Source organism: Petaurus breviceps, unplaced genomic scaffold (genome assembly GCF_028583685.1).
Source record: "Petaurus breviceps papuanus isolate PSGF00001 unplaced genomic scaffold, PetGlider_PUasm1.0 218, whole genome shotgun sequence".
NCBI classification, from domain to species: Eukaryota; Metazoa; Chordata; class Mammalia; order Diprotodontia; family Petauridae; genus Petaurus; species Petaurus breviceps.
The window spans coordinates 767,068-781,709 of NW_027185872.1; the positions used below are offsets into that span (position 1 = coordinate 767,068).

At 43.8% G+C, this 14,642-nt stretch overlaps 1 protein-coding gene across 5 annotated transcripts in view; it reads left to right on the plus strand.

Moving 5' to 3' along the window:
- SNX13 (sorting nexin 13) overlaps positions 1-14,642 on the plus strand; it is a 122,990-nt gene that overhangs the window by 87,157 nt on the left and 21,191 nt on the right. For all 5 annotated transcript variants that reach the window (XM_069094426.1, XM_069094427.1, XM_069094424.1 and 2 more), the window contains 2 exons: positions 4,301-4,338; positions 9,373-9,442. In XM_069094426.1, coding sequence (XP_068950527.1) covers positions 4,301-4,338; positions 9,373-9,442 — 108 coding nt within the window. The remainder of the gene's footprint in view (positions 1-4,300; positions 4,339-9,372; positions 9,443-14,642) is intronic.

Below are 14,642 nucleotides of genomic sequence, written 5' to 3' on the forward strand. Positions count from 1 at the left end.
AAATCATAAGGAACTTATCAAAGTTGAACTATTTACATTCCTACATGGAAAAACAATAATTGTAACTTATGAAACTTTTCTCAGTATGAAAATAGTTAAAGGGAATAGAAATATGTGTGTCTGTCTATATAGGAGGGTATATAGTTGCATAAATACTTATGTGAATGTATGTATATATATATATATATGTGTGTGTGTGTGTGTGTAGGTATACATAGATAGAGGGCACAGGACCAATTTAATAGGAAGGGATAATACTTAAAAGGTGAAATTAAGAGGTAAGAGTGGAATATAATGAGAGGAGATGGGGAGAGACAGAATGGTGTAAACTTTCTCGTATAGAAGAGGCAAGAGAAAATGGTTACAATGGAGGGGAAGTATAGGAAGGCAAAAGGGAATGGGTCAAACTTATTCTCATTGAATTTGGCTTAGGGAGGGAAAGACATACACACTAAATAGGGTATCTCACCCTACAGGAGAGTAGAGGGGAAGGGGAAGAGAGGGGGAATGATGGAAGGGAGGGCAGGCTGAGGGGGAGTTAAGTTGGAAGCACCCACTTTTGAAAAGGGATGGGATCAAAGTAGAGAATAGAACAAGTGGGAGGTGGGATAGGAGGGAGGGAAATATAGTCAAGTCTTTTACAATATATCTACTATGTTATTGTTTTGCATTAGCTACTCATGTACAATCCATACTGAACTGCTTATCTTTCCAGTAAGGGTGGGTGACAAGGGAGGAAGGGAATGAATCTGGAATTCAAAGTTTTAAAATCAAACGTTTAATAATACATATTTATGTACTATTATTAATATTATTTCACATGTAACTGGGAAATAGGATATACAGGCCCTGGGACATAGAGATCCCCTGGAAAAGTTGAAGGGGGTATGGGAAAAGATATGGAAGAGAGCAGATTGGAGGAGGGGATATCCTGTGGGACTGTTATTTTGGGGCGGTGGGTAGGGGAAAAACGGGGAGAAAATGTGTAACTCAAAATCTGGCAGAAATGAATGATGTAAACCAGAAGTTAATAAAGCATTTGAAAAAAAATGACATTTATTGATATCTTTTTAAGTTAATATGTAATTCTGGTTGAGACAGAGTGAAGCAGTCATGTGAAATGGCACTGGAGTTGAGCTTTCGGGATGATGACCAGGGTCTAGGCTGTTATTGGCCTGCCTCTCCTTAATAAATGTGGTTTATTTATGAGTCAGAATCAACCACTTGAGTCAGGCTTTACTTGAAACACTGAACCTGTTGGTCATGGGCTTGGTTTCAAGGGAACTTTGCTTCCTGACATAGAGTCAGCAAATGGCCTTTTCCCACATAGGCCAGGGCCATTTCAGGCTGGCTAACTGGGGGCAGTGCCCTGGGGCTCATGGTACCTTTAGCTGTACGGTTTCATAGTTTTCATCATATGTTAAGCAGTTGAATACCATACTTTGGAAACTGTCTGAATCATAAAAGTCATGAAGGGATAAGAGTGTTAATGGGCACTTTAGCCTGATCCAGTCATTGCCTCATAGGTTCGTTGGCTGGCTTGTGAGTAGGATTGTTGCTGCTGGCCATTGCTAGGGCTTTCTTTCTGTTGACTTCTAAAGTGGGTCTTCTTTGCAGTGGACATTGCTGTAGGCTTGGAAGCTTATTTTTCAGGAATTCTACGCTGGACTTCCTAATATCCTTTGTTCCTTATTCATTGACGAGCATATAGATACAGTAAGAGATATGTTAAACCAATCCAGAAACCAGTGGGGAAGACAGAAAGCCTTCAGTATGAGGGGTGTGAAGAGACCCCCTTCTACAAGCCTTACCCTGAATGTGTGCGGTAACCCCTGCCAGCTGCTGTAGTTGAGGCCAGTGAGGTAGGGCTATTGGGGGTAGGCCCTGGTGACTGGGATTTTCCTTTCAGAGGCTCTTCATCCTTTGGGTCAGTCTGGTTGGAAAGCAGATGGTGTGTAAAGGTTTTTGAGCTCTCTTAAGTTTTCTTTCCCTTGGTTTTGTTGAATTTACCTTTTTTCTGTTCCTTCTGACCACATGAAAACAGGTCCCTTTTTGGCTTCATCTTGGTGGAGATTTAGCACCATCTTGATTAACTTTGGACCAATCTAGACACTGCTTGTATGAACACAAACTGTTTTTATTGTCTTTGGCTGTTAATTCTGGGGTTGGTGTCAGAAGCTTAATTTATAATTCATAGGCTTCTGAAGCATACTGGGAATAACTATGCCTGTTCTTTTGAAAGTTTTTTTTTTTTTAAAGACAAGAAGGAATGAAAACTACTTGAGTCATGAACTGTACAGTTGCTTTATGTTGGAAACATATGAACTAAGAAAGCTTCTCTGTTATGCAGCCCCAAGTGAAACTTTCTTGTATTGCATTCACTAACAGAAGTCTTAATTAGGAAAGGAAGGCCATGATGCGAAAGTCCCCGAGGAAATGACCCAGCCCCCAAGTTTAGGGGCTGTGGAGACAAGAAGGGGCCAGAGACTTCGGGTCTCTGCTGCCTCTCTAGGAGGGAAGGAAACGCAGTGCCATCCTGCTTCAGGGGGAAGAGGAACACTGCTGCCATGGGAAAAGGGATTTGGGGAGAGTGCCTCTGCTGGACATTTATGTTTTTTTCTTGGTATACATCATTCATTTCCACAAGATTTTGAGTTACATATTTTTCCCCCAGTCTTCCCTACCCACCACCCCAAAACAGCATTCCCACTGAATATCCCCTCCCCCAATCTGCTCTCTCCCATATCTTCTCCCATACCCCCTCCGACTTTCCAGTAGAGCACGGTGGATCTCTGTGCCCCAGTGCCTGTATATCTTATTTCCCAGTTACATGTAAAATATTAATAATAATAATAATATGTATATACATATTTTTAAACATTTGATTTTAAAACTTTGGATTCCAGATTCTTTCCCTTCCTCCCTTGTCACCCACCTTCACTGGGAAGATAAGCAATTCAATATAGGTTGTACATGAGTAGCTATGCAAAACATTTCCATAGTGGATATATTGTAGAAGACTGACTATATTTCTCTCTATCCTATCCCACCCCCCACTTGTTCTGTTCTCTGTTTTGATCCTTTCCCTTTTCAAAAGTGGGTGCTTCCAACTTCCCTCCCTCCCCCAGCCTGCCCTTCCTTCCATCATCCCCCCTCTCTTCCCCTTCCCCTCTACTCTCCTGTAGGGTGAGATACCCTATTTAGTGTGTGTGTCATTTCCTCCTTAAGCCAAATTCAATGAGAGTAAGGTTGACTCATTCCCTTTTGCCTTCCTGTTCTTCCCCTCCATTGTAACCATTTTCCCTTGCCTCTTCTGTATGATCTGTTGGACATTTAGTAGGGATTTTATGGGGAGCTTCTTCCCAGCTACCTCACTTTCTCTAATGGGTCCTGATACATTCCATAGTGAGGGGATATCTTTGTTTAGGGGGATTGTTTTCAAATGTCCATTGAACATATTCTAACACAGTTTCATTATTTAACCATTTATATCCTAACTCTTGAAATGAAAATGCAAAATAATTTTGCATAATAAACTTTCATCTGAATAACCTCGTAGGGATAACATTTGAAATATTTTTAGCCAATTTAGTTCCAAAAATGAACACATGGAAGACACTAGTTCTGCATCAGTTAACACAAGTATTAACAAAGTGCCTGCTTTGTGCAGGGCATTGTGGTAGATGTGGGGGACAGAAAAGAGACAGTGTTACTTCTAGGAAATATCAATCGGGTGGGAGGGGAAGGGGGAAAGGTATGCATGCATGTGTTCATTGTGTATACACACACACACACACACACACATACACACACACAAAGAACTGAAGAATAAACACAAGAGTGTAGGGAGGGAAGGTCCCAGCCATGGTGGAGATCAGGAGAGGCATAGATAGTCTGTCTGCCTTCTAGATCAGCCTCTGTTCTTGCCCTTCCATGGAGGTTATTTGTAGTTTTTCTTAACCTGATGGTGCCAGAATGCCAGAGTGTAGCAGAAATCATTTGCCTTGGTGGCCTTCAGCATGCCGTTTCCTTCCTGCCTGAGCACCCTTCTGGGCCCGGACACCCTGCTCTTTGTTCTCTGCAGTTACACACACTTTTTTTTTCAGTGTTGGGTTAGGAGGCCTCGAGACCGAAGGGCTTAAGAGTTTAAGTGTTTGCCATAAGTTCATTTTTCTTTAATATTTTGTCATGTTTCAGCAGATATGAATTTTATACCTAATGCATGAACCTTAGATGAAACCACTGTTTAGAAAGCATTTTCTGCATTCTAATTTAAGGTATATTTTTTTTTTCCCCACAGAATCTTTTAATAGGTCCCCTACAGGGAGCATAAATTTGGTAAGTGTGATGAGTCCTTTAAATATTACAGTAGCCTTAAAAATTTTAATGAAAGTTTTAGACAAATACATCATTTTGCTCTGTATGATCAAATGATGTAATCCTAATCCTTCTTTATTAAACTAAATGATTATTAAATTTTTGAAAAATTTTAGTCTTTGTGAATTACAAATCAAAGTGAGTAAGTAAATGAATGAATGAATGAAAGAAAAAGAATTTAGTGTTTAGTCTGTGCCAATTGCTTGGGGGTATATATACAGAAAACAAAGGCCCTTTCCTCATAAAGCTTACATTCTAATGTAGTATAGAGACTCCCAAACAAAGGGGGATGTATCAGGAAGGGCACTTGGGGCACTTTGGTCAGGAAAGTTTAGGAATAGGGCCAAAGAGGGGTAGATGAGCATACCTTATTGGTCTCAGTGGCAGAGTTGACTTGATCTTAAATCATGGTTCCAGAATAAGGGGAGGTAGCATGAGAGGAGGAGAAGAGAAAGGTCCCTGAGAGTAGACAGAGTGTTTTTCGAGTCTAGAGAGGAGATGCTGAGAGAGGCAGAAGTGAAATGAAGCAGGGTTGGGGCTTTCACAAGGAAGATATAATTTTGAGTGAGTTTCTATAAAACCTGAGGGCATTGATTTGCTTTGTATGAAGGATTCCAGTTCCTGTTCTTTTTGAGTGTATTTCCATCATGTTTTTTCCATCCAGTCAGAGCACCAGGTGGGTGCTAAGGTTAGTACTCTGCTGTATGTGGATTCATGGGAAGGATTTCCTAGCCCTTATGATAGAAGGAAGGGATGTGGCCACCTCACCCAGCATCCATCCCCCATCTAGTGAGCATCAGCATGGGACTCGACCCCCTCTCTCCTGTGTCCAGATCTACTGCCCTTTCACTGTGGAAGTGGATGCTGAGCTAAATTTGCTTTTGAGTTAAAAGTTTTTTTTTTTCTTGAAGAAAATGAGTTTATTGTGATTGAAGGTACTTCACTTCTGTCTTTAAATGTTTAAATCTTTAGTTCCTAAGCAGTCATGGCCATTTTTATATGTTCATCTTCAAATGTGACATGGTGATTGTTTAACTGCTCTACATGTTGCCTTGGACTGTATATAGCGAATGGTCAAGCCCCTTCTGCCAGGAGCAGATTTTCTCAACAATCCATCCTCTAGAAATGTGGCAGTCGGCAGTCAGCACCTGCTTTGTGCTCCTGCTCACGTTGGCAGCCTTGGGTCGTTTTGGTAAACGTGTGACCCAGCAGCCCTGGCTGACATCACACCTGTGTTAGCTTTGTCTAATAGCCAGAGGGAGGTGCTAGTTCTCCTGGGGGAGGGGTTGGTTCCTACAGCTTCCGTGGTGTTTTTCCTGGCGCATAGCTGGTGCATAGCGTCCCCGATGCTCATCACACTCCAGCCTGCTTCTAAAAGGTGTTGGTGAAGCTAGGCGGTAGCTAAGCAAAGAACGTTTTTTACTTTGCCCCTGTTTCTCTTGAGCCGGCCGTGCTGGCGCAGGCGTTGGAGTGCCAGGGAGAGTTTTGTCTGGCTTTGCTCCAAGTCTGAAATAACTTCCTGCTCAGGTAGTAATTAGTGCTTCTTCTGAGCCCCAGGTATCCACAGCCCCACAGTCTCAGCATCAGAGCAAGGCCTCGGGTGGGGGACGGGATGTGGGGACTTGGCATGTTTGTCACTCTACTCAGTGGATCAGGCTCAAGGCTTTGTCAGTTCCTGCTTTGGAATTTTAGGAGTTGCACATTCTTGCCCATAATTACAGTTTTCACCTTTGTTTATATTACATATGTTTCAATTGGAGGAATATGTCTAGCAAAACATAGGAATCCCAGCATGCCACAGTGTATTGACCATCAATTCGACATCAGTGGAAGGCTATCTATCAGTCAGTCTTGCTGGATCTGAACATTTGCCTGAGTGGAATTTTCCATTCCAAACTTGAATTTTTAGATTTTTGTGGCTCTTTGTTTGGCATCTGGGAATAGGAGAGCCCGATGGAATTATGTTAGCTTAGTTGCCTAAAGGTGAAGAAAAAGATACTTGTTTGTGGGTCCCCCATCCTGTTATCTGATCCCATTGTCATTCTGCAAGTCATTTTATTGTGGCCTAATTAAAATATCTCCTTTATAATTGACAGATATTTATGTGCAAATTTCAAAACTACTTTAAAACTAAAATTTACTTTTAAAACTTTAAAACTAAACTACGTTTCTATTCATGTTTTGGTTTTGTAGCATCTAAATTTTTCCAATGCACTTCCTAAAATCCATCTCTTATAACAGAAAATTTTTAAAAAGAAATAAGACAAGGGAGAAAAGTCGTTAAAAACCCTGCTTTTTTATTATATTGTTGACTTAAGAGAAACAAAAAGCTAAATTTATTGGGTGGGAAGAGCTGTGTAGGAAGACATGGCATTAGTTCAGGAGAGGGCATTACCTTCCTCAAGGGACATTTTTTCACATACAAATACTTTTTAAATTAAATTTTATGTTTATTTTAGTTTACATCATTCATTTCCACAAGATCTTGAGTTACAAATTTTCTCCCCTCCTTTCCCCTACCCACCACCCCAAAACAGCGATCCCACTGAATACCCCCTCCCCCAATTGGCTCTCTCCATGCCCCCTCTGACTTTCAAGTAGGGCAAGATAGATCTCTATTCCCTAGTGCCTTTATATCTTATTCTCAGTTACATGTAAAAAATAATAATAATATTTTTTTTAACATTTGATTTTAAAACTTTGAATTCCAGATTCTTTCCCTTCCTCCCTCATCACCCATGCTTACTGGGAAGATAAGCAGTTCAATATAGGTTGTACATGAGTAGCTACGAAAAACATTTCCATAGTGGATATATTGTGAAAGACTGACTATATTTCCCTCCATCCTGTCCCACTCCCCACTTGTTCTGTTCTCTGCTTTGATCCAGATCCAGGCAGGTTAAAGCAAGAGTGATTACCCCTCTGAATGGTAGCTTGGTCCCCTGATTCTGCAGGCCAGAAGCTTCGAAGTGCTTCTCCCTCCAGGGGCAGAGGCTGGACCGTGCTCTCTGTCCCCCTGCACCCAAAGTCCACACTGACCTTTTACTTTACCTTTGGCCTTTATGGGTTAATAATTCTGGAAACCACCACAGCTGCTGGTGATCCACTCTCCCAAAGTCCTACCAGCTGCTGCTGGTCGGGGCCACCCTGAGGCTAAAACCTTGGGCTCACACGGTGCTGGGCTCTGCTCCCAGCGGGCTGCAGTGGAATCTCCCTGTTCGCCTGCCAGGCAGCCTTCAGTGGGAGATTTATTTCTCTCTGTCAGTTTGTGGGTTCTGTAGCTCTAAAGTTTGTTTACAGTCATATTTTATGGATATTTGAGGTAGTTATTGGGGGAGCACACAGAGTTTTCCTTCTACGACACCCACAAATACTTTTTAAAATAGAAGGTATTTCTGTCTTCATTATAGGTCACCCCGTTTGTCTGCCTTACATTTATTTTCCATTTTATGCTTCTGAAAACCCCTCTCCAGGTATCATAGTTCTGAGAGCAGTGTTATGCCCATTTTATAGATAAGGAAACAGACTCCCTCAGCATCACACAGAGCATCAGAGGTGGGACTTGAGGCAGTTCTAGGTCTTTGAATGCCAAGACTGTCTTCTTTTCTCCTGCTCCAGAAGTTTTTAGTAGCAGTCCTGTCAAATTGTCAGATTTGACTTTATAGTAATCAGTCTTTATTAAATGTGTTTTTGCAAAAAAATGCTTGTGTCTAAGTTACAGGGCCATTTGGTTTTTCACAGATGCTCTTCAGCACGCCCAGGTCTATAGCTCAGGGACCAGAAGTCTCCTTTGGGTGATGCTGACAGTGTCATGTTAAATTTCTGACACACTGCCACACTTTTGAGATACAAAGTGGCTAAAATTGTGACTGTTGCTGTAATTTTTGTTGATACCTCCTCGTTTCTTCTCTGAACAGATAACCTCCAGAGCAGTCTTAGAATTGCTGTCCCATGAAAATAAAATTGCCATTTTTTTTCCCTCAAATTCCATGCGTTTTTTTCCTATCTATTAAAAATCTTAATGAGAATTTCCCTGTTAAAGAGAATGTTATGGCTATTTCCATATTTAAAAAAGATAAAAATATGTGAGCTCGGGCCGCACTCATTCCCTGGTCCTCACTTGTCTTTCCTCTTAGCTCTCCATTCTAAAAATTAGCTCACAGTGTGTGGAATAGGTTTGTGAGGCAGCGTGCACATAGGCGCAGTGCCTGGAGGAAGGTGTGCCGCTCCCCTGCCCTGTGCATGCCCTGTGCACTGTCACCGCAGAAGTGTCTGTAGCCTTCCGGCCTTTGCTTTGGTGTTCCTCATGCCCGAAATGCTTTCCCTCAGCCTGCCTGGCTTCTCTTGGGTCCCTGCTACAATCCCCTCTTCTGCACAACCCCCTCCCCCCGCCTCCCAGCCTGAATCCCAGTGCCTTCCATTCCTTATCTCCAGCTCAGCCCATGTGTGGCTTGTCTCTGTGGGTTTCTTTGCATGTTCCCTGAGGACAGGGGCTGACTCTCACCTTTCTTGGTACCCCCAGCACTTAGCACAGTGCCTCTGCACATAGTAGGCACTTCGTAAATGTCTTGTTGGCTCGTTTTCCCTTCCCTTCTGAGGTACAATATCAGAAATCAGCTGAGAAGGGGCTTCCGGTACCAGCACAGACATTCAGAAGGCAGATAATTGGCAGGTGGAATGTTCATGGGGCCATGAAGGAGCCAGGGAGGCCCAGAGGCAGTGATGGGGTGGGAGGAGGCTGGTAGGGTGGGGAGGGTATTTTTATGAGGCAGAATGCACATCCAGACTCTACTTCATTAAAACATATTATAACTTTTAGTGATTATTCTGCCCTCTCTTTTAAGTCAGTGGGCTAAAACAGCAACGTGTTTTCATTATAAAACTCATAAAGCATTTCAGTGTAATTTAATTTCAGTGTAAAACCTATTAAACAGACAAACATAGAGTTCCTCAGTTGTGCTTCTCAAGTTAATTTTAAATCTATTTCCTTTGCAGTCTTTAGATGACCTTTCAAGTGTGTCTTCTGATGACTCGGTGCAGCTCCACGCTTATATTTCTGATACTGGTAAGAACTTTTGGGTTTAGAAGTGGCCATCCACCCTTCTTTCTCTTTTCCTCAGCATTTTGTATTGATTTTTAAATGGCATTAATCCATTATTCAGAGAATTACACACATACTCATTCTTTTCTTTCCCAAACCATCAAATGTCTAGCCTTTTGTTTGTGTTCAGTATTGTTGTTTAAAGTTCTGCTTGATTCTGTACTCTCTCTTTTGGGACTGTTATGCCTAGAAGATGTGGGCCCTTTCCTCAACCAAACCCGTTTTTTCAGAATTTGAAGATTCAGTATTCAAACCATGCAGGACGTCCAACTTTTCACCAGTAGAACAAAATGCAATCTCCTTTTTCTTCTCATATCCTTAGTCCAGCAGGCCTGTGCACACATACTTTGAGAGGTCCTAGTCTGTATTGGAAATAAAACGACTCCTTGCACACAGTGGATTGAGGCCTCTCTGCTGGTCAGTGGAACCAGAGAGACCTGGGAGAGACCAGCAGAGCCATCGTTTGTTTCTTCCCTGCCCCTCCAGAACAGCTGTATCTTTCGCATCATTTTGTGAGGTCAAAACATTTCTGTTCACATTTTCTCTGAGTCTTGCTTGGCATGACTTTTCCCTCCCAGGACCTTGAAAGCTTGAAGGGGCCTTAAAGAGATCCCTCAGCCCTCTTACTTCCCAGATGAGCAGGTGGAGTCTGAAAAACAGGGTTCCATGTGACTTGTGTTCCAAGCTTTTGTTCCTTTATGAATGAGTGAAAAAGCCTTGATCAAGTACTCATTCTGTACCAAGCCTGGCGCTCGGTGCTGGGGATGCAGAGGGAGAAGTGCCCCCCAGCCCTCACGGAAGACTGGCCCTTGTGGGGGTAGACTGTGCAGCGGCCGCGTGGCAAGGCCCGGGGGTGGCAGCGCAGACATTGTGCGGCTGAGGTGGAGCCGTTTCACCAGGCCATGGGCTTTGGGCCAAGAACAGCCTTTTTGGGTCTTCATTCACTGCCTTTGTGGAGGAGGCCCGGGGGCTTCAGCACCTGTAACAGTGGCCTCCGGCCTTCACTTGCTGGTCATGGCCGGGCCGGAAGGGGGGCAGGCCCAGGTCCACGGAAGCCACACACTCTCCAGCATGGCTTTTGTGTGCCCAGCCCCACTTCTCCACAGTCTGTTCCTGAGCTTGTAGTTGGACAGCCTCCTGACTCGGGGTCACTAAGGGGGTCCTTACTGCTCAGTTAGGTGGCCTTCTTTTAGTCCTTTCTGTCTTTTACTTCAGCAGTGCCAGGGAAGCCGTTGTCTGCCCGGCACATAGCAGTGACTTCATGCGTCTTTACTGACTGTCGAGCATTATTGGGGTGCTCTAAGATGAGCTCATGTCCAGATTCTTCTCCTTCCCTTACAGTAGTCCTTCCCCTAGAATCTGAGCTGAACCAGGGGCAGGCTTCAAAGCTCAGGCCTTTGCTTGGCTTCTCTGTCTCCTTGGGAATCCCAGTCACTCTCCTAGCTCTGGGTATCCTGGCCCATGGATGACTTTGAGCTCCACACGTCCAGCAGTGGTGGTGTGCTCTAGGCCCCTGGCTCCAGCTGCTTTTCCTTTCTAAGGCTCCCTCCTCCACCTGAATTGGATGCTTTCTCCCTGACTGCAGTTGCTTTCAGGGGCACCATCGTTTTTTGTTGTCTTTCAAATCTTAGCATCAGCTTTTGCCATCTTTGCCATTGCTCCCAGTTTCAGTTCCAGTATCTAGCCATCGAGCCCTGGTGTTCATTTGAATTCCCTTCTCTTCTCATTGCTCAGACCTCTGTCCTTATCACCTCCTTTCTGGACTTCTACTGCAGTGACATAATCGATTTCCTTCCGTTCCAGATTCATCCTGTGCCTGCTGCCAGGGCATTTCCCAAAATGGCATTCTCACCTTGTCCAGCCGGAACTTGAAAACCTTCAGTGGGTCCCTGTTTCTCATGAGATAACTTGTGAACATTAAAAGGGGGAGGAAGGAACTGAAAGCTAAGGGAGGAGCACCCTCTAACTGGGGGATGGCTGCTCAGAGGTCTGTACAGGAACATCCTGGAGGAATTGTTATGTCAGGAAGGAGAGGACTTCTGAACTCTTCCCCCATTGGTCCCAGGCTCCTTTGCAGCTTTTATTTCTAACTCTCAGACTGCCTCCTTCAGTCTGACCAGTCAGTCGGTTCACTGTCTGCTTAGCCGATGACCCGTTTGGTGCTTTTCTCATTCTCTCCCGTGCGTAGTCTCCTCTCTCTGCTCATCTTCTGGTCAAGTTTCAAGGCTCGGCTGAAGTACCCTGAAGCCTGGTGGGGCGGGGCCTTCCTCCAGACGCCCCTAACACATTGTCCGTGTCACTTCTTCAGCACCATATTCTCTGCCTGGATGTCATCTTTGCCCAATTCGAGTGTAAACCTCTTGGGGGCAGGCTCCCACTACTCAGTAAGTATGTATTCAGTGAATAAAGATCCCTGTTGAGGAAGGTGGGGTTTTGCCTTCAGATCAGTCCCCATCTAATAAAGATTAATTTCTTGTCAGCTTCTTTATTCTGGCATAGGTTAACATTCTCTTATTCTAAGTTTTAACTGATTGCTGCACTCTGCTTGCTAAATTATTTAAAACCCTGAAGCCTGAATGTTGTTTTCTAGGTTTGTTACTTATACAGATAATCATCTGCCTGTCAGAATGTTGACTGAGCTCTTTCTCGTACCCTAGCTCAGGCTTCCTTTGGAGGGAGGTTCTGTTTCATGTGATCTTTGGATGAAATGAATTGATTTAATATTAATTTGCATAAACAAGGTTTTGGAAAAACTGTTTCCCTAAGTTCACTAAGTTCACCTAAGCGCACTTCACAAATTGTTCTTTAATTGTAGAGTGATTTTTTTAAATTAATATTGTGGAATTGTTCTTACTTCGTTGGCCAGTGGAACACTCCCAGTTTTATCTTGGGAACCTCTGATGTTTTTCCATGATCATTGGAACTTAGTTCTTTTTTTTATGCATTGTTAAAAATGCGAGGCCATCGGCACAGCATATATGGAGTCTGGGCATGAGGTCAAGTGCTGCTTCAGTGGTTGAACTAAGTGTCCCTTGGCAAGTCACTTTACCTCTCTGTGCCTCAGTTTCCCCATACACAAAATGAGGGTAATAATAGCACTTCCCAGGGTGGCTGTGAGGGTCAGATGAACTTTGACTTCACTGTATGGACAAGACACACTCCCAGGGTGTGTCTGACCATGACTGAAAGGGCATCTGGGTAGCCCAGTGCTGGCCCCAGCAGCAGACTCACCCTCGCCGTACCACAGGAGAGTGGAGGACCCAGTGGACCCGCTGGCACGTGTGCAAGGGCGTGCGGCTCGGTGGTTCTTGGTGATTGACTTTCTTCTGTCCACAACAGATAACCCCTGAATGAGGCTGTTGGGGCAGATGGCGGTGGCCCCCAAGCCTCACTTTCTGGCCCAGATGATAGAAGGGAAACCAGAAGTGAATGGGGGCCAGATCTGTGGGGCTCTTTCACAGGCCAGGCTTTGGGGGCGGGGCAGGGGCTTGCCTCAGAGTAACCATGGCTTTCCTTCATTCTCTGGATTTCTTTTCCTGTAGTTCTGTGCCAAGAAAATTGGATCAAGGCAGAATTTGCAAATCTAGAATGTATCAGTTCATCAGAAGCAAACCTTTTCAGTGAGAAACTTCTCATGACCTTTCTTTCCTTGGCTGCTGAATGTACCATGTAGAGTAAGGCCCAAGTCGGATCTCACCGTGCCATGGATCCGTCCTTGCTGTTGCAGTGACAAAAGCCTCGGTTGTTATCAAGTAACTATAAGAGGGATGGAATCGTGGACCTGCTCCGACAAGCAGATGTTTTTGAATAGATGAAGCCTGACGGGAAGGCAGGCACCTTTTTTCTTTTTTTGTTAAGCTTTATTACCTTTTGGTTCCACACTGAGGACAGGGGTCCTGAGGCCTTGCCTGCTGCCTTGCCAAGCCAGGCCAGGGGCTCGTAGAAGCTCTCCAGGGTGTCTGTGTCAGGGCTCTGCTGAAGCCGCTTTGGGCTGTTGGGAGCAGCCAGCATCAGTGTTAGGGAGCATTTTATGGTCAATACGTTTTTCCCTAGGTAGTTACTGAGAGTATTCTTATCTGTTCCCATATTACAGATGAGAAAACTTGAGGCCGTGAGTGGTCATACCAGTAAGCATAAATGCTGAATGTGGAGTTTGTTGTATTTTTTTTAACTTGAGCATTTTTGCTCACATCCTCCCCCCTGCCCTCTTGTCCTTGGTCCCCCCTGCCCCTCTAAAAAAAGGTTTGGTACAGCATCCCAAAGTGTCAGACATTTATTTGTCATGAGGAGGAGGCCGTCTGGTATTTTGAGGAGAGCAGGGGATTTGGCATTAGGGCCTGGGTTCAAATCCTTGTTACCCATGTGGCCTTGATCATGTCACATAATACCCCAATTTCTTTGCCATAAAATCAGGGGGTTGGGCTAAATTCTCCTTGCTGTCCCTTCCCACTGTGAGTCCTGTGGTCACTGTTTGACATGACATCTGCTCAGGCTGTGCTGCCACCTTGGGCACCTGTTTAACTTGGTTAGTTTGGGTACATTTTCTTTTTTTGCTTTTTGAAGCCCTTTGGGTTTCTTTTTGTAACAAGCAATCTGGGGACCGGTTCCCTGCTTTATTTCGGTTAAGCTTTACATGTTTTTAAGTTGTCAGATTATTTGGTGTAAGTGTTGATGTTTCATGTTCAAATTATTCAAGTGGCTGACAAGTGTCACCAAATTTAGTTCTCTTAATTATAAAGACAGATTCAGAACTCAGTGTACGAATCCGGGACCACCTGACTACTTTGACTTTTCCAAATGACACATCCTTTTGTGGTCCTCTTGTGCCCATGCTCTGCTCCTCCTGTTTCCTGAGGTTTGGCCTCACATTGGATTTATGCAGTTAGTTCTATGGCAGATGGGCTTTTTCTGCCTGACAATTTATAACCTAATTTAATAAGCTTCCTGATAACACATTATATGTCATCAATTAACATACAGTCAGTAAATTCCCAGGAATCAGTAATTCTCTTCCTTTATAATGTTTCTAAATGTTCCTTTGCCTTTTCAGCTTGAAAAAAAAATCTCAATCCTATCTCTCCCTTTTAGAATCTCATTCCCTTTCCTTATCTTTTGATTTCTCTCACAGAACATCTGGCCCTTTATAGCAAGCAGATTTTGAGAT